At 49.7% G+C, this 26,107-nt stretch overlaps 1 protein-coding gene across 1 annotated transcript in view; it reads left to right on the forward strand.

Moving 5' to 3' along the window:
- The first annotated feature begins 10,612 nt into the window (after nucleotides 1–10,612).
- Nucleotides 10,613–26,107, forward strand: part of IFNGR2 (interferon gamma receptor 2) — a 28,304-nt gene continuing 12,809 nt past the window's right edge. Inside the window, exons 1-2 of the mRNA XM_086675880.1 lie at nucleotides 10,613–10,881; nucleotides 18,921–19,053. Of these exons, the coding sequence (XP_086532006.1) occupies nucleotides 10,794–10,881; nucleotides 18,921–19,053 (221 nt within the window). The 5' untranslated portion in view covers nucleotides 10,613–10,793. The remainder of the gene's footprint in view (nucleotides 10,882–18,920; nucleotides 19,054–26,107) is intronic.

Here is a 26,107-nt window from a genome sequence, read left to right on the forward strand (position 1 = left end):
GGGATGGAACTCCCTCAGGCAGGTCAGAAGAAACTGCCCCGTGGTGAACACTTCCCAAATCCCTCCATCCAGGGTTTCCCTCGATCTAGTGACTTTAAAAAGCTGTGTGAGTCAGTACTTCTTGGGCACAGCCAAAGGGCAGTTCCTGCCAGGGCTTCCCCACTTTCCACACGGAGGGCCCAGTCCAGTCACCTCGGGACCTAACACTAGCACCAGGACAGAAGAGAGAGAGAGAGAAGGGCTCCTACAGAATCCACGACTGCAGACCCAAGGAGAGCGACCTGGGACAGAATCCAGTCTGACTCATCAACCTCTCAGTAGCACATCCAGCATGGTCTGAGATACGAGATGCTGCGTTCGTTGGGTGGCCTTGGTGTCCTCTGTTACTTCCATTAAAATGCAAACTCCACAAGCTCAGAGTTCTTGTTTCTTGTGTTCAAAACAGGGCCCAGTGTGGAGTAGAAGCTCAATAAACATGTGTTAAATGAACCAGAGAGGGAAGAAAAGAAGGAAGGAAGGGAGGAAGGAAGGAAGGAAGGAAGGAAGGAAGGAAGGAAGGAAGGAAGGAAGAAAGGGAGGGAGGAAGGGAGGGAGGGAGGGAGGAAGGAAGGGTGTGAACTGAAAACAACCTGTGCTTTCTGAACATGGTTTGCTACCCCTGGACTCTTTCTGTTCTTGCCTTCACCAACAAATTGTACCTAAATGAATTTGTGTTTGTTTTGTTTTGATTAGTTTTCTAGGGACACCCAGTAAGTCACATAACTATGATGTCTGAGGTTTCAAAGGAAAGATGGAAGTTCATGTTCACGATAACGTAAGACTACGAGAGAAGGGAAATTCACAAGGCATTTTACACCCATGAAATGTAAGAGAAGCTCCAGGTAACAGCCTGCCGCCAGATGCCTGTGACTTTGCATGGCTCGACACGGAGAAAGTCAGCCAACCCAGGGCTTAAGCTTGAGGATTGCTAAAGAATGAACATGACGTCTCTGGCATCTTTTTTTCCCCCGGGCCCAAGTCGTATTCTGGGCTTTGCAAAGTCAAGACAGCGTCTGTAGCATATCCTGCAACTATAGGCGGCCTGATTTTTACACAGTCGTGAAACATAAGCACGTGAGAAACAAGGTCCCCCCCGCTAGCCCAGCCTGACTGTGGTTTCTACAATCTTCTCAAAAACGGAAGTAACGCTGCCCCCTTGCCGTTTACTGCTCCTCAAGAATTTAGGAGTTTCAAGGCGTAAGCTGTAGTTGTTTCTGGGTCGTAAGATTATGGGGGAATTTTTTTCCTCTGCTTTGTTATTTTTCTGTCTTTTAGGTTCACCACAACGAGCATATGCTGTTATAATAGCAAGGACAAAAGCAATAATGAAAGCTGGCCCCTTTTTCAATTCCATTGCAAGTTAGCCCACGTATAACCAGTACGATAGTAGCCATCGTCTAGAGCAGAAGTCAGACGTGAAGCAAAATGAGAGTGCTTTTCACTGCCTTTTTTTTATTTTAATGTTTATTTATTTTTGAGAGACAGAGTGCGAGTGGGGGAGGGGCAGAGAGAGAGAGAGGGAGACACAGAATCCGAAGCAGGCTCCAGGCTCTGAGCTGTCAGCACAGAGCCCGACGCGGGGCTCGAACCCACAAACTGTGAGATCGTGACCTGAGCTGAAGTCGGACGCTTAACCGACTGAGCCACCCAGGCGCCCCTCACTGCCTTTCGTAATGCACCTTTGGACATTAAGAAGTCTGGTTTGTATTTTGATTGCTAGGAAGCTGAGTTTAGTCAATGTGGACTTTTGGACCACATGTGGACATACTGCCTCCCCGCCACAGCACATTCTCTGTCTTCACGCTCTACACTCATACTTTTGCCCTAGACCTATCATTTCTTATCTAATATTTTGTACCATGTATGCTTTTTTATTTACAAATCTTTACGTTAAGAAAAACATGCATTAAGGGGCATCCAGGTGGCTCAGTTGGTTAAGCATCTGACTTTGGCCTAGGTCATAATCTCACCATTCTGGAGTTCAAGCCCTGCATCGGGGTCTGTGCTGACAGCTCAGAACCTGGAGCCTGCTTCGGATTCTGTCTCCCTGTCTCTCTGCCCCTCCTCCACTCGTGATCTGTCTCTGTCTCTCTCAAAAATAAACAAACATAAGAAAGAAGGAAAGAAAGAAAGAAAGAAAGAAAGAAAGAAAGAAAGAAAGAAAAAAGAAAGAAAGGAAGAAAGGAAGGAAGGAAGGAAGGAAGGAAGGAAGGAAGGAAGGAAGGAAAGAAAGAAAGAAAGAAAGAAAGAAAGAAAGAAAGAAAGAAAGAAAGAAAGAAAGAAAAAGATGTATTAAGGAGAAAACAGCCAGGGGCACCTGGGTGTCTCAGTCGGTTAAGCATCCAACTTTGGATCGGGGCATGATCTCACTGTTTGTGGGTTCGAGCCCCGCATCAGATTCTCTGCTGTCAGCACAGAGTCTGCTTCAGATCCTTTGTCCCACTCTCTCTGCTCCTACCCCACCCCCCTCAAAAATAAATAAACATTTAAAAAAGGAGGAAAGAAACAACCATACAGTATATTTATTATTCTGAGCTGCCTTAGAATTCCAGAGAATGAGGTACAGCATTTTTTGTTTTTTTGGTTTTTTTGGTTTTTTTACTGAGAAGTGGGATTCGGCTGATGTTTCGTAGGTATTTCCCAAGCTAAGCCAGTGTGTTGATTCAGGTGATCGGCATTATTACATCAGCCTCTTCTAGAAGTTTCAACTTTGGCATGAGTCTCTTCAAGGGAAATGTATACCCACAAAGAATTGTCTGTGGAGGGGAAGGAAGTCAATGAAGAAACCTGCTGTTGCAGATAATTCTTCCTCTTCACTGCTGTAAGATATTAGAATATATGTTAATCTCTGCCCCTGGTTCCCGGCATAGAGTTCCTGAAACCATTGTAATTTCCTGGGTGATGGCAGTGTCTTTTGTTCTCATGAGGTGACTCTGAGTGGGCTTGGGGATGGCCCCTGGATGAGAGCTGGTCACCAGAAAGAACACGCCATGATTGGAAGCTTGGAATTTTCTCTCAAGAAGGGAGAAGGGTTGAAACATTAACTCCAGAGTTCATTATTGATCGTGCCTACATGAGGAAGCCTCCATAAAAAATCCCAATAATATAGTATCGGGAGAGCTTCTGGGTTGGTGAACGCATCCACGTGGTGGGAGGGTGACACCCCAGCTCCACTGGGGCTGAAGCTTCTGGATTGGGACCCTCCCAGACCTCTCCCCATGTACCTTTTCATTTGGCTGTTCATCTGTTTCCCTGACCATATCCTTCAATGAGCTGCTAAGTGTGAGAAGGTGTTTCCCAGAGTTTTGAAGGCCCTTCTAGCAAATGAATCAAACCTGAGGAGGGGGTCATGGGACCTTGGATTTGTAGCCCAGTCAGACAACAGTTGTGGCTCACCTGGGGACCTACTCTCTACAAGTGACATCTGAAATAGGGTGGGAGCGGTCTTGTGGGACGGAGCCCTGACTCTGTGGGATCTGACAATGTCTCCAGGTTGATAAAGTCAGAAGGGAGTCAAATTGTAGGACACCCAGCCGGTGTCACGGAGAATTTCTTGGCATGGGGAAAACCACACACACCTTTGGTGACCAGAAGTGTCAGAAGTGTTGTGAACGTGGCAGTTGTATGAGAACAAGGAAGACACACAGGAGAAAATCATAGAGGGAAGAATGCGATTATTCCTACACACCTACCAGTGGACCTACGGGCTGGCCAGCACTGCCCAGGTCGTGGCCCAGCCAGCGCTTGTTTGCAAACGGAAAGTTGTAGCCTTGGGGCTCCTGGGTGACTCAGTCAGTTAAGCGTCCGACTTCGGCTCAGGTCGTGATCTCACGGTTCGCAAGTTCGAGCCCCGCGTCGGGCTCTGCGCCGACAGCTCGGAGCCTGGAGCCTGCTTTGCGTCCTGTGTCTCCCTCTCTTCTCTGCCCCTCCCCGCTCTGTCTCTCTCTGTCTTTCAAAAATAAATAAACATTAAAAATTAAAAAATAAATAAATAAATGCTTTTAACTTGTAGAATATGTACCATAAAATTGTCTTGATTGTATGATTTCCCTCATGAAACATCACGAACTGGGGTCTGAAGGGAACTCTTGTTGGTTCTTGTGCGGTGAACAGTTTCATGATTTCTGGTCCGGAAAAGGTATGACGTGGTAGCTTGGCTTGGGCTAAGTAACGTGGCTGTAAGGGAGGCTGGGAATTTGCATTTCCTGGAAGGTTGAGTATTCACAGGGCTGAACATTACCCAGATATACCAAGGGCATTCAAAAGGTCGAGTCAGAAAACAAGAGACACGTATGTTGGTTAAGAGGAGGGAGGGATATGGCTTAGGCCAACGTCTCAATAAATGGTGCCTATTCTTATCAGTGTGAGCACAACTCCCAGTTAACCGCTGGTGCTTGTCGTGACTCCTCAGATGCCTCATGTGAGGCCTCCTGGCTGCACTCAGCTTATTTATGGCAGTCACCTCCTAGTCTGAGCCTGCTGGTGACCTACGCTCCTGTCCAAACTGCCAGGTTTTTCCTGGAAGTCTCCAGGACCCTGATGGCAAATTTAAACACAAAAGGTGGGGCGCCTGGGTGGCGCAGTCGGTTAAGCGTCCGACTTCAGCCAGGTCACGATCTCGCGGTCCGTGAGTTCGAGCCCCGCGTCGGGCTCTGGGCTGATGGCTCTGAGCCTGGAGCCTGCTTCCGATTCTGTGTCTCCCTCTCTCTCTGCCCCTCCCCCGTTCATGCTCTGTCTCTCTCTGTCCCAAAAATAAATAAACGTTGAAAAAAAAAATTTTTTTTTTAAAATAAATAAACACAAAAGGTTACTGATACAATCTTAATCCCTCTGGAAAACAGGGAGAGGTTTGAGTTTCTCTAAATTACAAAACGGGAGAAGGTTCATTACACAAACCCTGGCCTGGAACCCATGAAGAAATCTCCAACCCACCCCTTCCAGTTCCCACTGGAACCTTCCCAAAGCCCTGGGCCCTAACCCTGGAGTCGTTGGGGCTTTTTCAGGGGACTCACCAGGGTCAGGGATATTAGAGCATTGGCATGCACCTAAAAAGAGGAGTATCTTCTCTTTTTGAAAAGGTTAAAAGGAGGGGCGCCTGGATGGCTCAGTCGGTTAAAAGTCTGATTCTTAATTTTGGCTCGGGTCATGATCTCACGGTTTCGTGAGTTCCAGACCCACATCGGGCTCTGTGCTGATAGCATGGATCCTGCTTGGGACCCTTCCTTTCTCTCTGTCCTTCCCTCCACTTGCATTCTCTCTGTCTCTTAAAATAAATAAATTAAAACTTAGAAAAGAAAGAAAGAAAGAAAGAAAGAAAGAAAGAAAGAAAGAAAGAAAAGGTTAAAAAGAGCCATAAACAGGCACCCGGGTAGTGCAGTCAGCTGAGTGTGTCTGACTCTTATCTCAGCTCAGATCTTTATCTTGAGATCATGAGTTCAAGCCACAAGTAGGGCTCCATGCTGGGCATGAAGCCTACTTAAAACAAAAAACAAAACAAAACAAAAAAACCCGGGAGGGGCACCTGGGTGGCTCGCTTGGTTAAGTATCTGACTCTTGATTTCTGCTCAGGTCATGATCTCACAGTTTTGTGAGTTCGAACCCCACTTTGGGCTCTGGGCTGACCCTGCCGAGCCTGCTTGGGATTCTTTCTCTCCCTCCCTCTCTCTGCCCCTCCCCTGCTCATGTTCTCTCTGTCTGTCTCAAAATAAACTTTAAAAAAATTATTTAAAAAAAAAAAAAGGAAGTGAAAAATTTCCTCCTCTCTCTGCCTACTCTCTCTTCTCTTGGCCAAATTTCTAGATATTACCCATCCCGTTTTACAGAGGCATGGAATGCATAATGTACTTTGTGACAGTTATTCTTGCAAGGGTCCCTCAGAAAAGGCAGTAAAGGAGAAGAGAGTGTGCATTTTCAGAATGAGGTTTTATGGGGCCCCATGGGAAGGGGGAGCCAGAAATGCAAGTTTGCAGGAAGAGGAAAGGGGACCCCGTGACGGACACAGTGAGAAGACAGGCTCCAGTCACTAGACCCTTGAGGTAAATTTGTCCTTTTACTTCTATGCCAATCCCTCTGACCTTGCTGTTGGCATTTCTTAGAACAGAGGACTCCTAGCGACAAATCAAGGCCCCATTTAGCCATGCTCAGGGCCTACTCTGTGCTCAGAACTCTTGCTGCTCTGTCTGAATCTATGGGGGGACACTCACCCCCCTGCACATTGGAGGCAACCATCTCAGCGAAGGTCAAGGCTCACACGAGCTGGTAAGGAACAGAAGAAGGTGGGAGGGAGGGGCAACAAAGCTCTCAGCAAGTGTGAGTTCCAGCAAGAGATCGAGTTTTAGAATTTGGGGTACAGGCGGTGGGGGGAAGAGGTGAGAGGCGAAGGAAGGGGGGCAGGTGGCGTCAGATGAGAAGGAGTGCGTGGGGACCCTCAGGAAGTATATCATCAAAGACGCACGGATGGACGAGCAGGGCCTTGTCGGGCGGGGAGCCGCAGAAAGCATGATCAGGCAGCCAGAGCCAGGCCTGGTGACAGGTGGACTGACATGGCAGGTGAGCAGTTTGGCGTGAGGTACAAGGGGCTTTGAAGCTAAGCAGGACGGGCCAAGAGCCCTCCCACCACCTGGTGGCTGTGCGACTTGGGGGTATGATCAGTCAGGTTTGGGTAGGCGAAGTAGAAGCACCGTGTGTGTGTGTGTGTGTGTGTGTGTGTGTGTGTGTGTGTGTGTGTTTGAGAGAGAGAGAGAGAGAAGGGTTGGACCCTGGGCTATTGCCGGAGTCAACTACACAGTCTAGATGGGACTGGCTTTCCAGTGTCTAGGGCCAGAGGCTGCAGCTCTGAGTGCAAGTGGTCAGGAAGAGAAGGCCAGACGGCACCAAGGACGAGCCGGAAGCTGAGGCTGAGCTGGGACCACCATCAGTCCGTCTCTCACCAGCTCCAAGCCTCCAGCATGGATGACAGCACGGGTGTCCTGCTAGAAAAGCTGGCGCCCTTTGTCGGGCAGCTAACACGCGCCCGCGTCTCCCAGGAGACGGGGAGGCTGTAGCAGCTGATCCAGCAGGAGCTGGAAGAGTCTTGGGCTGGGGCCACAGCCATCCAGGATGCCGGCGGAGAAGCCACAATGCTACGAATTGCAACAACGCCTCGCGCCCCGCCCCAGCCTCCTGAGAGTGAAGGAATATGGCTGAAGCTTCCAAATCTTGTACGAAAACATCCTTCTCTTCCCCACGCCAACTGGAAACTATGCAAGAAGGGGAATTCGAGGAAATGCAGTTACCCCTTAGCTACACTGACGCCATGCAAATCCACCAAGTGGATTTGCCCAAGTAAGGGCGAGTTACTTAATTCCCTGGGCCTCAGTCTCCTCATCTGTGAAATGGCAGTCGTAACCCCCTTAACCGTGAGGACTGAGTGATACAATGCATGCAGAAGCCCCCGGGGCCATCAACCAGTGTTGGCTCCTTTCTGCCCCCCCTCAGCTACCCTCCTGAGGGAGGTGGGGGGAGCACCTCCAGATTATTAGCGTAAGGAAAACGCTTCGGGAAGATTAACTGGTTAGGAGGTAGCAAGTTAATGGAAAGGGAAGGAGGAATTTGGGTTTTGTAAGGCTGAAGTTTATATAGTATTATCAATTCTATTATTTGTATTTGCACATTTATATTTATTTACGTAATGATGTATGTATTAATATATTATTTATATGTCAATCATTATATTAATTGTATATTGTGTATTAAAGCATACACAACTAAGAATATAAAATTAGATACAAAAATATTTACATACACTGAGAAAATAAATCACAAGTTACAGATTTCTTTTTTTTTTTTAATTTTTTTTTTAACGTTTATTTATTTTCGAGACAGGGAGAGACAGAGCATGAACTGGGGAGGGTCAGAGAGTGGGAGACACAGAACCTGAAACAGGCTCCAGGCTCCGAGCTGTCAGCACAGAGCCCGATGCGGGGCTCGAACTCACGGACCGCGAGCTCATGACCTGAGCCGAAGTCGGCCGCTTAACCGACTGAGCCACCCAGGCGCCCTAGAAATGTTTCTTTTGACAATTTGTTGTTGATATATACCATCAAGACACTTCTCAAAACACACACACAAGCTAGAGCCGCCCCAGCACCGCCCTCCTGGAGAAGTACGTTAAAGAAGTCAAAGAGGGAAGAGACAGAGGTCATAACCATTGTGGTTAAAAGCTCTTACTTTGCAGACTTCAGAGGAACATATGACCATGTGAACACAGAGCTGGCAGCCCCTTCCAGGACCGTGGAAGAGAGTTGTGCAAGGGAGGGCCCCTAGGGGTTCAGCTTTTGGTCCTTTCGCACTAAACACGCCTCCAGAAGGGAGAAGCTGCAGAAAGGAACCCACGTCCCTGTCATGTGCCATGACCGAGGAACTGCATGATGCTGTGGGGGCTATCCATGGAACCGGACAAAGGGCGGTGGATGCTTGGACATCTTCCACAAGAAATGCCAACAGGATTGGCTTCACGTTCTCTTAGGTGGAAAATCTCTGTGGAAGTCAGAGTCATCCAGCAATGACCTCAAAAGTAAAAGTCTTCCAGCCAGGAGGAACAAGAAATGGGAAATGCCACCCGCTGAGAACTGGCCTTTGCAAGACATCTGCTCGGCAGTTACTTGCGTTGGGGATATTGTGTGCTTAAGGTGTCAGCAGAGTGGACCGCTACGCAGCAAACTGGGCATGCTCCTTTTAGTACTCTGACAAGGACTTCTGGAAGGAAAATGTAAACCCTCTAAGTTTTAGCAGGGAAGAGCTTTGGAGGGAGATTCTCCAGCTGGGAAGAAACAAGTATTCTCTTGCGGGGGGGGGGGTAAGGGGGTAGGGGGGGACTTACTATCCTCCCCCCACCCCCCCACCCCCAAAGACCATTGTCACTGCCTCTGAAAACATCTACATCCAAGTAGATCACAAGCGCTCCCTGGCCTGGGCTGAGACAGGTGCACATTTGTCCCTTCCTTTAATATGATTTTTTTTTCTTGATTATAAAAGTGAAATATGCCCTTGCAGGGGGGATTATAAAAAAAGAAAACTATTACCATTCATAATCCTGCTACCTATGATATGTTAGTATTTTGGCATATTTCCTCCAATCATTTTTTTTTTAAGTTTATTTATTTTGAGAGAGAGAGCATGCATGCACATGCAAGCAAGCAGAGGAAGGGGAGAGAGAGAGAGAGAGAGAGAGAGAGAGAGTGTCCCAAGCAGACTCCTCGCTGTGGCAGAGAGAGCCGGACTGGGGGATCGATCTAGGGAACCATGAGATCGTGGCCTGAGCCCAAATCAAGAGTTGGAGTCTGTTAACAGACTGAGCCACCCAGGGCCCCTCCAATCATTTCAACACATCACTTGGACAGGGATTCTGATTTACACGCTGCTTTTTTCAGTTCACATATAAACATGTCTCTGTGCCTTGAGAAACTCACTCAAAGCATCATTCAGATAACTGCTAGATATTTTCTGACATATTTTCACAACAGTGACCAATTTCAAGAGTTCTACAAAAAAGGAAATAAAAATGCAAGAAGTCGAGGTCTCCCTGCTTGCTCAGTCAGTGGAGCCTGTGACCCTTAATCTCGGGGTTGTAAATGCTAGCCCCGCGTTGGGTGCAGAGATTACTTAAAAAAAAATTTTTTTTCTTAAAGTAAATAAAATAAACTGTAGGAAGTCCCGAAGTAAAGCCCTATGTTGCCGAATACTATGCGGCCAAGGAGCCCAGCAGACTCCTAACTGGGCCTTGGTGACGCTGTTCTTTAATTCTTGATGTCCCCCACTCATTCTCTTCTTCGCCCCTTTCCTTCCATGCGCAGCTGGGTTTAAAGCCCATCGTGGGAGAACCAAGATGACCCAGATCTTTCCAGCTGGCAGAACCGGAGGGCGGCCGAGGCTGGGACAGGAGGCCTCCCCACCTGCCCCGCCGCACCCCACTGCGCTCCCCAGCTCGAGAAGTTACTTCCTCATACACTCGGCAGCCCAGACCGGGGCCTAAACCCACGCACCATCCTGAAATGTGGGACGTTTCTCGCTTTCCCTCCGCCTTGCTCTGTGCCCACTGTTCCCCTGAACCCCACACTTTCCTTCACCCAAGGCCGTTTCCAGCCACCACAGCCTTAAGCCGGTTTTCAAATAAGGACTGAAAGCTTAGTGTGTACTTTAGAGGCTCAGAAGGCAGCATTTAAACTGAAGGGGGGAATCGCGTGCCCCCACGCAGGTGGGAGCGTCAGGAGAAGAGAGAATGGGGGCGGGGGTGGGGGGCGGGAGGGAGGGGTGGCGGGCGGGGAGGGGGGAGGCGAGGCTCAGCACGCGGCCCACCCCGGGCCTTGGGGTTCCGAGGTCTCCCCAGAGGGGTCGCAAGCGCCGGAAGGTGGGCGACCGGCGGGGGCTCGGGGTCCCAGCAGCGCGCGGGGACGTCGCGGCCACCGCGCGGGGGGGGGGGGTGTGGTGGCGCTGGGAGGGGCGCGGGGAAAGTCCCGCGGCCGGCGGGGCTGGGCGGGGCGCGGGCGCCGGGAGGGGCCGGCCTGGGCGGCAGCGGCCGAGCGGGGCCGTCCTGCCGCCGGGGACGCGCCGCCGCCGCCGCCGCCGCCGCCGCCGCTCGGGAAGGGGCGGGCCCCGCGCGCCCTGCGGTCGCCATGGCCGCCCGGGCGGCGACGTGAGCGGCTCGGCGGACCCCGCGCCGGGGCCGAGCCGCCCCCAGAGCCGCCGCCGAGCCTGCGGCGCGAGAGCCCCGGGCCATGCGGCCGCCGCCGCTCCTGCCGCCGCTGTCGCTGCTGTCGCTGCTGCTGCTGCTCGGCGGCCGCGGCGCCGCGGCGCCCCCCGCAGGTAAGCCGGGCCCGGCGGGACCCCCGAGGCCGGACGGAGGCGTCGTCGCGGGCGGGTGGCAATCGGAGCGCTGCCGCGAGTGGGCGGGTTCCGCGAGGAGCCCAGGGTGGGTGGGGGTCCGCGGGGGTGCCCCCGATCGGGGGAGTTCTCCGGGCAGCGCGGGTTGGGTGGGCGTCCGCGGGGTGCCCGGAGCGGGTGAGCGATCCACGGGGAGCCCTGACGGGCTGGGGGTACGCGGGGAGCCCGCAGTGGACCGGCGGTTGCGCGAAGCCCCGACGCGGGTGTGGGGAGGGCGGCGGGGAATTCCGGGCAGTCCCTCCCGGCGTCCTGGCCCCGGGTCATCCCTTCCGGGCAGGAGACACCCGGTTCCTGCGGGAGACTGGATACCCTGCCGCTCCTCTTCCCCCGCCTCCGCTCCGCGGCTCGGTGCAACCCGGTGCAGCCGGCGTCTCCGAATTTCTCAGCGCGAACAAAGGACAACGGGATCCAGGGCTTGGGACAGGGCTGCGTCTGCCGGCCCCACAGAGCCTTCACCCTGGCCTTGGCCGGCGTGCCCTCCCCAGGGGCCCGAGTTAGAAGCGGGGCCCGGGCAGGCCTTCCTTCCTTGCAGCTGCGTGCGGCGGCGGCCGGCCCCAGGCCGGGACCTCCGTGTTGGAGATGTGACTCAGTCTGACCGTGGCTGGGGTGTGTTTGACTGTGGGTGTGAGATCCAGATGGTCATTTCCCCAGGGTCGGATAGATGGGGGAGCGGCGCTCAGGGCAGGACCCAGAAATGGCCGGACCCCCAGTTGTGTTGGCGGCAGGGAGTCCACGGAACCAGATTTTTAATCCCAGCTCAGCTCCCATCCGGATAGCCCCGTCCCTGGGCCAACCTCCTTCCTACCTCTGACGCTAACTGGTCATACTTGTGAGCCAAATATAAATGCTAAAAGACAAGAAGACCTCGGGGAGGAAGAAGTAGGCAGGAGATTTATTCTGTGTGGATGCGTATGTGTTTGTGTTTCGCTGGGTTCTTTCCCAGGGAGAGACTGTCATGGGCTGGGGGTCTAGAATTTAGAAATGTCCTCCCTTGTGACGCTCGGGGTGTGGGTTCGGGTTGTTGCTGTTGTTTTCTGCCCGCATCACTTAGGCCCTGAAATTCCAGAACTCCTTGATGAGAGAAGCCTCCCACGGGAGGGGGTGAGCTCCGGCTACGAGGCCAGGCCGTTTTCCTAGGAGAGTCAGACTCCTGACTCCGCCCCTCCTCAGCTTCAAGTGTTGAGCGATCTGCGTGCAGCTCTCCCTGGGCTTCCTTCAGACAGGACGTGGGCTTCGGCGAAATGTTGGTGATTGCCTGAGCTGGGTAATGGGCAAGCGGTAGCTGGGGTTACTTAATACCGGTGCCACAGCTCAGGAGTGGTGGTCGGTGTGGCATTTGTGACTTGTCTGCCACGAGTCCAGGGGTGGAGGGGTGGAGAGAAGTACATAGGAACTTTGCAGTTGGATGTTGCCCCGACGCCCAAGGCCATGCCCATCTTTCTAGTAATGGTCTCTCGTTTGTATTCTACCAGAGTTTGGGTCCGTGCGATGCGTCAGAAAAACGTCATCGTAGATCCTTTGAAAAATAGTGCCGTGCGATACTCATCTGTTCTGTGACTACCTGAAAGGTTTTCATAGCAAACTATGAAAAAACTAGGATATTTTTAGAGAAACTCTGTGTTAGTCAAAGCACAAAGTGACACTGTTAACAGTGGTTATACAGTAAATGGGTAATAGAAACATTTCCATACTTTTCCATAAGTCACAAGTGTCTTTCAGTAATCATGGAATTGTTTTTATGGTCAGAGAAAAAAAAATATATGAAGGTATTGGAAACAAATTTTTTATTTATTTTTTATTTTTTTTAATTAAAAAAAAATTTTTTTAACGTTTATTCATTTTTGAGAAACAGAGCATGAGCAGGGGAGGAACAGAGAGAGAGGGAGACACAGAATCCACAGCAGGCTCCAGGCTCTGAGCCGTCAGCACAGAGCCGGACGCAGGGCTCGAACTCCCGAACCGTGAGATCATGACCTGAGCCAAAGTCGGACGCTCAACTGACTGAGCCACCCAGGCGCCCCAGGAAACAAATTTTTTAAAAGGGGAAGACTTATAAATATATCTGTCTCTTAGAGTTGTTATAAAGATAACATGTGAAATATTGGACCTGACCTACATTGTAGTGTAAGGGAAGGAAACATTTCCTTTCTTGCCTTCTGGGTTTTTCAACCGGTCTAATAATTAAGTTGACATGAGACACAGTAACAGGGGAAAAACAGATTTAATTTGTACCTACAGGAGCTTATAAAAATACGAGACTCAAAGAAGTGACCAAAGCAGGCAGCTTTCATACCTCTTAGCTCGGGAAACAATTATTTGTGGAGATTTGACAAAACGAGGGGGTTTGAACTGGGGGTAATAAATTAACAAAGTTAACAAAGTTCATTTATACAGCCTTCTCAGCCTGGAATTCCCCAGCAATAAAGATGCCCTTCCCTCCTGGTATGGGAAGATAGGAAGGATACGGGAGAGATATATTTCTTGCTTGTAAGGGAATAAAAGAAAGTCAGAATGTCCTAAAATTACACCAACTGTTTCTTACGTGACTTTAGTTCAAAATAATCAACATGCCAAAGTGGCAAGTTTGGGGGTGGCGTCTTTTGTTCCCCTCAGTAGTAATGCATTAAGTGGTGGCCCTTTGCTTTAGCTAAAAAATTAGTCGAGTGCACCAAAGTGCCGTAAGTCAACTGACTACCTAGTCATTTACCTAAATGTTGAGGAGTTGAGGCTTCTCTTTGTATTGTACCCGCTGCTTAGTTTTCCAGTAGATTGGAAATGGACTTGTGCCACAGAATTTCATTGCCACGATTTGCTGATTTGACCAAAGCTTCTAATGCGCTTAGAGACCGCTGAGAAAGACCGTAAACGCCCAACAACGTGAAAAGCATTGCAAATGAACGTCATTGAGTAACTCCTGTTTGCTTATAGTCTCAGCAGTTGAAAGTAAGTAGCTGGCAGGTTTGGGGGCAAACTATAAACGAATCGTAGTAGTCGCCATGTATTGGGCCAATCTTCTAGGTCAGACAAGGTTGTAAGTGTCGTACGTACATTATCTGACTTTATTCTCTCCGCCATTCTTTTCAAGAAGGTAGTAGCCCCATTTACTCTCAGGGAAACAAAACCATCCTTTATAGGAAGAGACAAATGGCTAGGTAAATTAGCTGATGTCCGGTATTTACTAACAAGAGCGACTTCTCAGTTATGGCTGAGGATTCAGGGGATTTTTTTTTTAATGTTTATTCATTAATTTTGAGAGATAGAAAGCATGAGTGGAGAATTCAGGGAGTTTTTAAAAAATGTTTATTTATTAATTTTGAGAGAGAGAGAGAGAGTATGAGTGGGCGAGGGGCCGAGAGAGAGAGAGACGCCCAAGCAGGCTCCGTGCTGTCAGCCCAGAGCCCGAGGTGGGGCTCCATCCGTCGAACCTTGAGATCATGACCTGAGCCGAAATCAGGAGTCAGATGCTCACCCGACTGAGCCACCCAGGTGCCCCAGGGAATGTTTTTTTTGACTTCTTCTCCCCTGCAAGGTGTCAGAGGTAGGATCGTTGATGTTCGTCATAATGCCGCATCCATGGAGAAAGATCCTGAAGGGTCTTTGGTTGTCAAGATTAAATGATTAATTTTAATGTTAATTATACTTTATTTTATTACCTGTGTGTGATGTGTGTTAATCAAACTGTGCTTTTGAGACCAGGAGCGCCTATTCTGAAATATGTATAAAGCCTCCTGGGTGGGTCTAGCTAGGGTGGACCAGAGGTGGTGGGTGAGGGCAGGAAGGTGGCATAGGAGGAGGCCGTGGTCGTGAGGCACAGAGGACACACTTCCCACAGGTGACACCTACGTTATGTCTTCTTCCCACTAGTCGTTTATGAGCGGTTGCCCCAGAGGTCACGGAGAGAAAAGGTAGAGTGGGGAGCACTGTGCCCCCTACTCTTACTGTGAACTTTTATCTCGTAGGAGCTGGGCTGTCATTAAAGCCCTGATGTCCACCTACAGTGACTGAATTAGTTCCTATCGTTGTCACAAATCGCCACCAACGCAGTGCCTTAAAACAACACCAGGGTGTTATCTGGAGGTCAGATGCAGGTTCTGACTGGGCTAAAATCAAGGTGTCAGCAGGGATGCGTTCCTTTCTGGAGGTTCTGGGGGAAGAATCACTTCCTTGCCCTCTCCAGCTTCTAGAGAAACACCGTTGTGGTCCACCCGCATCTCTCAGGAGAATCTCCCTCTTTGAGGGTCTTTTGTTTAGGGACCTGAATTCCATCTGTAGCCCCAGTTCCCCCTTGCCACGTAACCTCATATATTCGCAGGACACAGACATCTTTGGGGGCCGCTGTTCTGCCTCCATCAGGCTCAGACCATTGGATATGGTGCTCAGCCCGGGGCCTGAATCAGTCACGTCTTACAAATTATATACTTAGGGTCTGCTTTGCCTTTCACTTGTGGTCCTGCATTTGCCCCTCGCTACGAGTCTGGGAGAGACAGCACCATCTCACTCTTCACGAGGAAACCGAGGCTCAGGTGGGGCCTTGGCAGGATCTGTGGCTGTGGGGGATAGGATCAGAATTCCAGCCCAAGCCCTTTGTCCATAAATTCTGTTCTCTTCCCACCGAGCCTTCACCGACACCCTGGACAGCAGGTGCTATGACCCTAAATACACTGACCCCTTGGAGCCAAGCAGATAAGTCATGGCTCAGAGTTGGCCACCCACTCCCGGCCACAGCAGAGACCACAGAAAAGGGAAGACCGAGCATAAGGTGAGGAAGGAAGAAGGGAACCGAAGTTTTGCATGGTGTTCGGGTGGATGCGATGCTGAGGATGAGACATGGGTTATGTTGTCTCTGAAGGAGAGCACGCTGCTGGGCTGTAGGCTACTCAAGGCCCATGTCCTGAGTGCCTGCTCCTCCAGGAGGTGGGGATAAAACAGTCCCCGAGTCCGACAACACCCAGCCTTCCTGGAGCTCCCCACTCTCGCACCTTGGGGAGACTGTCGATAAACTGCTGGCGGTGAGGAGAGGCAGGGACCACGAGGCGCTCACTCTGTCCTCAGCCCTGTAAAACTAACCCGTCCGTTCCTCGTAACAACGCTGTGAAGTCTGTACTGTGCCCATTTAACGGATGAGACAGCTGAGGCACAAAGTGGCTAAACAACTACAGGAGCGTGTGGCTTTGAACTCGGGCAGTCCAGCTTTGGAATCCATGCTCCTCAGTGCCTGGTGGAAACAAAAGGACCCAGGTGGAATCCCCTGTCTCACCACATTCAGAGCCCCATGGGGACAGGTCAGGCAGGGGCAGGGAATCCCATGCCCTAGGCATTTTGTACAGGAAACCACTCTACCGAGACCTGAAGGGAGTGGGGGAGAGAGCCGTGGCATGCTGGGAAAGAAAGCCCCAGAGAAGGAGTGGCGAGGGCAGGCCCCGTGTTTCCCAGGAACAGGGAGGGCCCCATGTGGCCTGTGAGACAGGGGTGAGGCCGTTCAAGGGCAGGCCCTCTGAGAGGTTGCAGAGGCAGCTGTTAGTGAGTGGGCAGTCTGATGTACTTCCTTGTGACATCCTCAGTTCTAAGATTTGTTTTCTTCTCTGAATGTGGTGAGACAGGGCATTCCAAGAAGCCCAAATGTAAGAGCAAACCTGTGGGTTCTCCCCCCCACCGTGGTAAAATGAAAATCAAAGAAAGTCGAAGGCTCGTCTAGAGCCTCCACAACTACGGGGAAGCCTCTCTCCTGGCCCAGCCCTCAGTTAGGGTGGAAACTCTTCCTCCTTGCTCTGTCCCCCCAGTGCCTCCTTTCTTAGCGGAAAGCCTGGATTGTGGGGATGGTGGGAGAGGGTGCCCGGAGATGGCTCTTCCCTGGAGATGGGGGGAAGGTGACGAGGACTGTGGCGGGCGGAATAACGTTCCCCCGAGATGTCCACATCCTCAGCCCCAGATCCTGCGGCTGTGTTACCGTGTGTGGCGAAAGGGACTTTGCACCTGTGACGAGGGGTCCTGAGGTCACGAGATGACCCTGGATTGAAGGGCTTCGTGGGCCCGGTGTGCTCACAAGGGTCCCTGAAAGGTGGAAGAAGGAAGCAGAAGAGTGAGACCGCAGAGATGGCAGCAAGAGAAGGAACTGGCCCAGTGTTGCTGGGGGAAGGAGTCAGAGCCAAAGAATGTGGGCTGTTTCTAGAAGCTGGAGGAAGCAAGGAGCCATTTCTCCCCCAGAGCTTCCAGAAGGAACACGGAACACCCTGACTTTCACCCACCAGTTTCAAACTTCTGACCTCCAGAACTGTTTAAGAGAGACACCTGGGTTGTTTTAAGACACTAAATTTGAGGGATGCCTGGGTGTCTCAGTCAGCACAGAGCCTGCTTCGGATCCTGTCTCCCTCTCTCTCTCTGCCCCTCCCCCACACGCCCTCTCTTTCCCCAAAATAAATACACATTAAAAAAAAAAAAAGACGCTAGGGGCACCTGGGTGTCTCAGACAGTTAAGCATCCGGCTTCAGCTGAGGTCATGATCTCACAGTTCATGAGTTCAAGCCCGGAGTTGGGCCTGAGCTCATCGCTGTGGAGACAACGAACATCCTGGAAGTAAACAAAACAGCCACAGACTCTTGGTATCGCATCTTTCAGAAGAAGAGCCGGCAGACGCGAGCTGGGCGCTGTTCGTCAAGATTGGATGCATTTACTGAAAGCATGTGGTTTGAATTTCCTGCTCTGAATTCTGGAACAGCATGTTTTTCACACTTTGCTTTCCACGTTCTGGGCGTTTCTCATTAATCTTTCCATCTCAGAGATGATCTCGTCATGATTGCGTGTTCTTGCAAGAGAAAAGGCTCCCCGCACTTGTAGTCCCCAGCCCCGCCCTGCGGAAGTATCTGCTTGGGGGGCGGGTTGCTGAGGTTGTGCCTTCCAGGTCACCCCGGGAGGGGGACCCTGGCATTGGTGGTCGTTCCCTGGGGTGGGTGTTATCATCCTGTTTGTAGTCCTTAGACTTCACGGTGCATAAGAATAGGCTGGGAAGCGTGTTGAGAATGTGGATTCCCTGGTCTGGGGAGTGGACTGGGGATCTGCGTTTGAAGCGATACGTCGGTGATCGTGATACTGGGGGTCCTTGAAAAACACCCCCCAAAAGACATGTCTCCCCCTCCGCGTGCCTTCGGGCTTTGCATGCCTGTTTTGGGGCGTGTGCGTGTGGATGTGTGTGAGTGCGTGCATGTGTTTGCGGAGGTTTACCAAACGCACCCTTGGTCCTGATGCACGTCTGCTGCTAATGCAAGTCTGGGGCTGATGCATGTCACGTGGCCCCCAATTCAGCCTTCACTTCTGGACTATACTGTTATTTATCCCTTATTCCAAAAAAAGAAACTGGGGCCCAGACTGTCAAGTTAACCTGCCCAGTCACACATACGTATTAAAGATAGAGTAAGCATTCTAGTTGAGCCAGACCCCGGCACCCAGGACCTGTTCGAGAGAACTGGAGTCTGCAGCGGGGAGGCCTGGGTGGCTCAGTCGGTCGAGCATCTGACTTTAGCTCAGGTCGTGATCTCACGGTTCGTGAGTTCGAGCCCTGTGTCAGGCTCTTGGCTGTCAGCACAGAGCCTGCTTTGGAGCCGCTGTCCCCCGTCCTTCTGTTCCTCCCCAGCTCACACATGCACGCAATCTGTCTCTCTCTCTCTCTCTCAAAAATAAATTGAAGAAAAGAAAAACATTTAAAAAAGAACTGGAGTCTGCAGGCAGAAAGGCAGCCCCAACCCCCTCTTTTTTTCCACAGACTGTGTTGATGATGCCAAATTTAGTCAAAGGCGGGGGTGAGGGGACGTACCTAGAGAGACACGTAATACCATTTCTGCACTTGGACAGAAACGGAGTTGCATACGAATGGCTTGATGACGTGCACTGAAATATTTTTGTAATCGATCTTTCTCCCTTTCTCTCTCCCCCTCTTCCCCCTTCTCTTATTCTCTGCCCCTTTCAAGACTCTCTTTCCCAGCTGCCTGCTCCTCGAGACCCCAAGGTTCGCCTGTACAATGCCGAGCAGGTTCTGAGTTGGGAGCCGGTGTCCCTGAGCAATGACACGAGGCCGGTGGTCTACCAGGTGCAGCATAAATAGTAAGCCGGATCTTTCTGTGGGTGTCCTTCCTGGGAGTTGTGGGGGGAGCCGTTACAGAACCCTTGTCCCTGCCTCGTGGAAACATTGCGAGCAAATCCGCTGGAAACAGATATTTCCCCTGCTCTTTTAAAGTCTCCAAGGACAGGGGCGCCTGGGTGGCGCAGTCGGTTAAGCGTCCGACTTCAGCCAGGTCACGATCTCGCGGTCCTGGAGTTCGAGCCCCGCGTCAGGCTCTGGGCTGATGGCTCAGAGCCTGGAGCCTGTTTCCGATTCTGTGTCTCCCTCTCTCTCTGCCCCTCCCCCGTTCATGCTCTGTCTCTCTCTGTCCCAAAAATAAAATAAAAACGTTGAAAAAAAAAAAATTTAAAGTCTCCAAGGACAGAGCTTGCACAACAACCCCCGCCCCTCCCCCCCCCCCCCCCCCCCCCCACCAATCCATGGGCTTAGACAACGCAAGTGTCAGAGACTGTGCTGTCTGCCCACATGGCTTCTTAGTTGGGTGGGACTCTGTTCTCTCATTGGTCTCAGGGAGGGCTTCCTGTCTTAAAAGGGCAGGAGGTGGCTTTTAGCCTTCATCTTCTTCAAGTTTGAGAATCTGGCTTATTGAACTTTATGGGCCAAATTTGGCCTACTAAGGAATGTATTCGCTTAATTACTCCTAATTCTCCATTTCTTTTTTTTTTTAATGCTTGTTTACTTGCAGGGGGGGGCGGGGAGCATGCATATGCTGGGGAGGGGCAGAGAGAGGGAGACACAGAATCTGAAGCAGGTTCCAGGCTCTGAGCTGTCAGCACAGAGCCCGATACTGGACTCGAACTCACAAACTGTGAGATCATGACCTGAGCCAGTCACTTAGCTGACTGAGCCACCCAGGTGGCCCTAATTCTCCATTTCTAAATGGACTTTTCCATTTTGCACAGTATTCTGGCCCCTTGTTCCCTCTCTCACCCGTTTTGCAAGCTTTTTCAGTTTGCCGTCACTTGATGTGCAATATGAACACACATGGGAAGAAAAAGGCAGAATCTAGATCCTCGATTGTTATGTGTTTATCTTGTTACATAGGTTAAGTGAAGACTTAAAATTGTTGGCTAAGTCATTTTATATTACCAGTTAAACCCAATTTAAAGATGTGGTAATGCTCAGTGCTTGTGAGAGTGTGGTTTGCAGATACAGCACTGGATGAGGATCAGTTAACACAGCCCCTTACAGCAAAGTAGAGCCACAGAAGTGCCCTCATTACTTTCCCCTGCACAGGTGATACAAGCCTCCATCAGAAAAAGAAATAAAAAACACTTGTATTCATGAAGATATACGTTAAGGTGTATATTCGTGTCCATCAGCAGAAAAATGTCGAATTGTGTCCTCCTAACTTGAAGTCAAACATGAGGCAACTATTAAAAAGGATCATTGGAGGTGCCTGGGTGGCTCAGTTGGTTTAGCGTCCAATTTTGGCTCAGGTCATGATCTCGTGGCTCGTGAGTTCGAGCCCTGCATCGGGCTCTGTGCTGATGGCTCAGAGCCTGGAGCCTGCTTTAGATTCTGTGTCTTCCTCTCTCTCTGTCCCTCCCCTGCTCATGCTCTGTCTCTCTCTTTCAAAAATAAATCAACATTAAAAAAAAAAAAAAAAGGATAATTGTGTGTCATCTGGTAACAGTTGCAACTGTGTAAAATTTGGAATATTTCTGTGGTCAAGAACAGGTGAAGAACTGGGAAAAATTACTGGCAGTTAATGTGTCAGAGGAGTGGTTTTCCAGATGATTTCTTTTTTACCTTTGAATGTCCATTGTGACAATATTTGCTTCATAAAAATAGATTCTAAGCCAGGGTTTAGGGGTTATCTCTGAATTGCATTTATCTATTCCTCAAGTAACTACCAATCATCTATGGTAAGTGGACCGGTCCATAAGGACCAGCTACATAATTGGTGGGGCCCTGTGCAAAATGAAAATGATGTGGGCCCTTGTTCAAAATTAGTGAGGATTTCAAGATGGCAACAGGAGAGCATCAAACTGGGCGCCTCTTAAGAGTGGGGCTGTGTGCCACCACACGGGTCTTGTGCCCATGAGGCCCGCCCTACTCAGCATTAAGCCAGGTCATGATACTGTGGCTTGTGAGTTCGAGCCCCGTGTCGGGCTCTGTGCTGACAGCTCAGAGCCTGGAGCCTGCTTCGGATTCTGTGTCTCTCTCTCTCTCTGCCCCTCCCCTGCTCGTGCTCTGTCTCTTCCTCTCAAAAATAAAGACATTAAAAATTTAAAAATAACAGTAAGCAAGGTTTCAGTAACAGGAAGGCACAGCTGATTTATTAACTAGCACTCCTTAGCCTTGAATGGGGAGGTACATCTGTGGGTTGACAGAGTGCCAGGAAGTATTAGAAATATTTGTTAAAGGCTTTGACAGTTTCCTATCCCAGGCTAACTTGCTTACTTTGTTTTCTTTTTGGAAAGCATTTGGGAGAGATTTTTTTTCAGGATAGAGGTGCTTTGGGTAAAAGAAACAAAGGATGGGGTGAAGGTAAGTGCCCTTGTTTCGAAAAGTTGAAAGATAACAAAAAACTGAAACCAAAGCTGATCTTGTTTTCTTTTCCAATTGCAGATTTGGTGATGGAGGAGGGCCTTTGCTCTTGTTTTGTTTTTAGAGACTTTTACATGCATGCTTGGGGCATTCTAGTGACATGAAATATTTCATTTTGAGGCTTGTGGGATTTAAATCTTTTCCGTGCTGTTTCTCTATAGTAAAGCATTACTCTAATTATAAACGAAGGTGCCTCTGTTTTCTTTCTTTCTTTTTTTTTTAGAGGGAATGAGAGAGCAGGGGAGAGGGGCAGAGAGAGAGAGAGAGGGAATGAGAGAATCCCAGGCAGGCCTCACACTCAGCACAGAGCCTGACACGGGGCTCCATTCCATGACCCTGGGATCATGACCTGAGCCAAAATCAAGAGTCAGAAGCTCAACTAACTGACTGAGCCACCCAGGCGCCCCAGTTCCTCCGTTTTCTGACAGTCACAGTAGGAAAGTGAAAATTACACTGAGCACTATGGGAAAATTTAAAGTTTAAACCATGGGTTGCAGACAATGTGGACTACAGGCAGTGTTTGACCTGCAATATTTAATTTTTGTTTTTTCCATCAGTGCCAACATTTAAAAATCGGGAGATTTACTTAAGCATACCTAACCTGACCAGCCCAGTCTTCTGAAAGCATTTCTTTATTTCATTTTTTTTTCTGATTTTAATAGCAATACACGTTCTCTACAGAAAGGATGGAACACTTGGAAAAGTAGAAAGAATAAAATTAAAACATCCAATGCTTTACAGCCCAAGAATAATCGCTGTTCTCATTTTAGCGTGTTTCCCTCTAGACTTTTTTCTAAATGGATGCACTTGGTTTGAAAATGTGCTGGCGTATATGTAAAAATGAAACAAAACTGGGGTTGTGCTTTTGGGTCCTGCTTCCTTTTTTCTTTTTTTTTTTTTCAACTGAACGTACTTAAATGTCTGAGCACTTTTTCTCATGTAATTCTCTCTGTAAACATTTTTACTGCTCATTTTATTATATGATGTATCACACATGATGTATTTCACTCTTCCCCACTCTCGAGTGTAGACAGTCGAGAGTTGGAGGCTGCTGGAGGTAGTGCCCTCGTACATAAATCATCTGATTGTTTTCTTACATTTGTAGCAGAGGAGCTGCAAGGTCAAAGGGGACACTTACCATTTTTGGAAGTGATCTAACAGCGACTGTAACAGTAGAGCATGTAGCTGCCCAACTGTTTAACAAATAATTTACGTGGTGTTTCCTGTGCACCAGGTCCCAGCACAGACACTTTACCGATGCCCGCTGGTTCCATAGGTGCCAGCACAGACACGTTACTGATGCCCACCGGCTCAACAGGTCCCGGCACAGACACTTTACCGATGCCCGCTGGTTCCATAGGTGCCAGCACAGACACGTTACTGATGCCCACTGGCTCAACAGGTCCCGGCACAGACACTTTACTGATGCCCGCTGGTTCAACCTTCATGACAGTTCGGGGAGACAGACACCGTAATTTATCCCCATTTTATAGACGAGGGGACCAAGAGAAGCACAATGACTGGGATTTCAACCCAGGTAACCTGGCTCCAGAGTCCAAGTATTTAACCACTATGCTGTGTCCCCGCTTGTGGTGAGGGCTGCTTTCAAAAGGAGCTAAATTCAGGGACAGAGGCAGTCCATAATGGATGCATGGTGAGGGGGAGCCAGTGTGACTTTCTGGGCGAGGCTCAGACGGCTGATTGAGCGTTAAGAGCCCAGGACCAGAGGCCGGAGGCTGGCTCCGATGGGGCCATGCTCTCGAGGCTGTGTTCATCTAAGCACCCTTTGTTTTCACCCTTTGCGAAGACAGCATGCGGAATGCAGCTTCCTTTTCCACTCTTCCTTCCCGCCGCACCCCCCCCCCCCCCCCCCTGCAAAGCTGCTGGTCTTCCTGCATCAGCTGCTGTTTCAATTTGGATGGTTTCTTCCCCTTAAAGCCCCTTGGTGGAGAGACATTTTTCAAAAGCAGTTCTGAGAAAGGGCCAGCTTTGGAGGAGAGGCAAGGATGGGGAACATGGGTGGGCCGTTCCCCGGTAAATCGGGAAATGAGCCTTTGAAATGTGGGGCGCCTTTTGCCCAAGTTCAGCAGCTGGGCTCTGCCGGGAGAAGATTAGAGCAGCTAGAAGTATCTGCACAACTTACCCGTTCTGAGATCACTTACCCCTTGGGAAGCTCACTCCCAATCGAAGGGGGGGCAGGTAGCCTGTGCTTTGGGATCTCCCTCCCCACCAGGGTCTGGGGGTCCAGGGCTCGGTGGTCATGTGAGTAGGGCAGGCATCTTCCGTGGAAACCCTGGCATGCACCTTGAAGCGGCCTTCATCTTGCCACTTGCCACTTGCCACTTTGACAGAAGAGCCTCCAGTCAGGATTAGAGGAAAACTTAGAAGCACGTGTGGTGTGTGAAAGCCGCCGACAGCAATCCCCAGCCTCATCTCTTCTGTCCCCCCTGGCCTTGCTTTCAGGCTAGAGTTGTTGCGTGGGGTGGGGGTACAGCCTGTCGTTACAGGGGACACTGGCTGCTCCCCGCATTGAGGCTTCTAGCAGCCACCTACCTGGTTTTTCTCAAGTCTGTCTCCTGAGGTCAGAGGTCAGAGCTGGAGAGTACAGTCCCATGTGGGGGTGTGGCACTGGGGCTCTGGGGAATGCATTGTCATTTACAAGAATATATGGCCTTGTATTTGGCAGGGTTTTCCTTTTTTTTTTTTAAGTTTATTTATTTTGAGAGAGAGACAGAGCGAGCGGGGGAAAGGCAGAGAGAGAGGGGGAGAGAGAGTCCCAAGCAGGCTCTCCACTGTCAGTGCAGAGCCCGATGTGGGGCTCGAATTCACAAACTGTGAGGCCTTGACCTGAGCTGAAATCAAGAGTTGGATGCTTAACGGACTGAGCCACCCAGGCGCCCCAAGAATATATGGCCTTATGGGGCACCTGGGTGGCTCAGTGGGTTAAGCGTATGACTTCAACTCAGGTCATGACCTCGTGGTTCATGAGTTCGAGCCCCACATTGGGATCTGTGCTGACAGCTCAGAGCCTGGAGCCTGCTTCGGATTCTGTGTCTCCCTCTGTCTGCCCCTCCTGCACTCACACTCTGTCTCTCTCTCTCAAAAATAAACATTAAAAATATACATATGTATATTTTTATGTATATAAATATGTATACGTATATTTGTATATACATGTATAAATATGTATATGTATATATATATTAAGAATATATGGCCTTGTATTCGACAGTGTTTTCATATGGGTGAGGCAGATTCTCTTTAAATGGGCAGCTATGAGGTAAATGAGCCCCACACTAGGGGGAAGTATGAGTGGGGTTTGTATGAACGCAGTATCTTTCCTAAGGTATTGCCTATAGAGGCTAAGTTTGAAGAGTTAACATAAGTTGTAGGAGTGAACGGGGAAAATATTTGCAAACCCTATATCTGATAAGGGACTTGTATCCAGAATAAAGAACTCTTACAACTCAACAATTAAAAGACAACCCAATTAAAATATAGAGGAAGGATTTGAGTCGACAGTTCTCCAAAGAAGATGTACAAATGGCCCATAAGTACATAAAAAGATGCCCAACATCATTATTCATCAGGGAAATGCAAATTAAAACCACAGAGATATACCACAGCACACCTACTAGGATGGCCATGATAAAAAAGGCATAACAAGTGTTGGTGACGATATGGAGAAATTGGAGCCCTTGTACATTGCAGGTGGGAATGCAAAATGGTGCAGCTGGTTTGAAAGGTAGTTAACAATTGAGTTGCCATATGACCCATCAATTCCACTCCTAGGTATTTACCCCAGAGAATTGAAAAGTTATATTCACATGGAAACTTGCAAGTGAATATTTCTTAGCCTTATTCACAACAGCCAAAAAGTGGGAACAACCGACATATCCATAAACAGATGAAGGGATAAACAAAACGTGCTATATCCATATGATGATTATTCAGCCGCAAGAAGGGATCAAGTACCGGGGCGCCTGGGTAGCTCAGTCGGTTAAGCGTCAGACCCTTGATTATGGCTCAGGTCATGATCTTACCGTTCGTGAGTTTGAGCCCTGGGTCAGGCTCTGCGCTGATGGTGTGGACCCTGCTTAGGATTTTCTGTCTCTGCCCTTCTCTCTCTCTGTCTGTCTCTCAAAATAAAGAAATAGTTTTTAAAAATTATTTAAAAAAAGAGAAAGGATGAAGTCCTGATACATGCTATAACGTGTATCACGCCTGAAAATATGCTGTGTTTAAGGAGCCGATCAGAAAAGACCATGCAGCTTATGATCCCATTTATATGAAATGTCCAGAGTAGGCAAACCCATCGAAACTGAAAGTAGATGATTAATGGTTGCCTAGAGCTTGGGGGATTAGGGCAGAGTTGGGAGTGAGTGCTAGTAAGCATGGGGTTTCCTTCGAGGATAATAAAAATGTTCTAAACTTGATTGTGGTGCTGGCTGCACAGCCCTGTGAATCTACTAAAAGCCATTG

Source organism: Puma concolor, chromosome C2 (assembly GCF_028749965.1).
Source record: "Puma concolor isolate L17-30 chromosome C2, mPumCon1.1.hap2, whole genome shotgun sequence".
Lineage (NCBI taxonomy): Eukaryota > Metazoa > Chordata > Mammalia > Carnivora > Felidae > Puma > Puma concolor.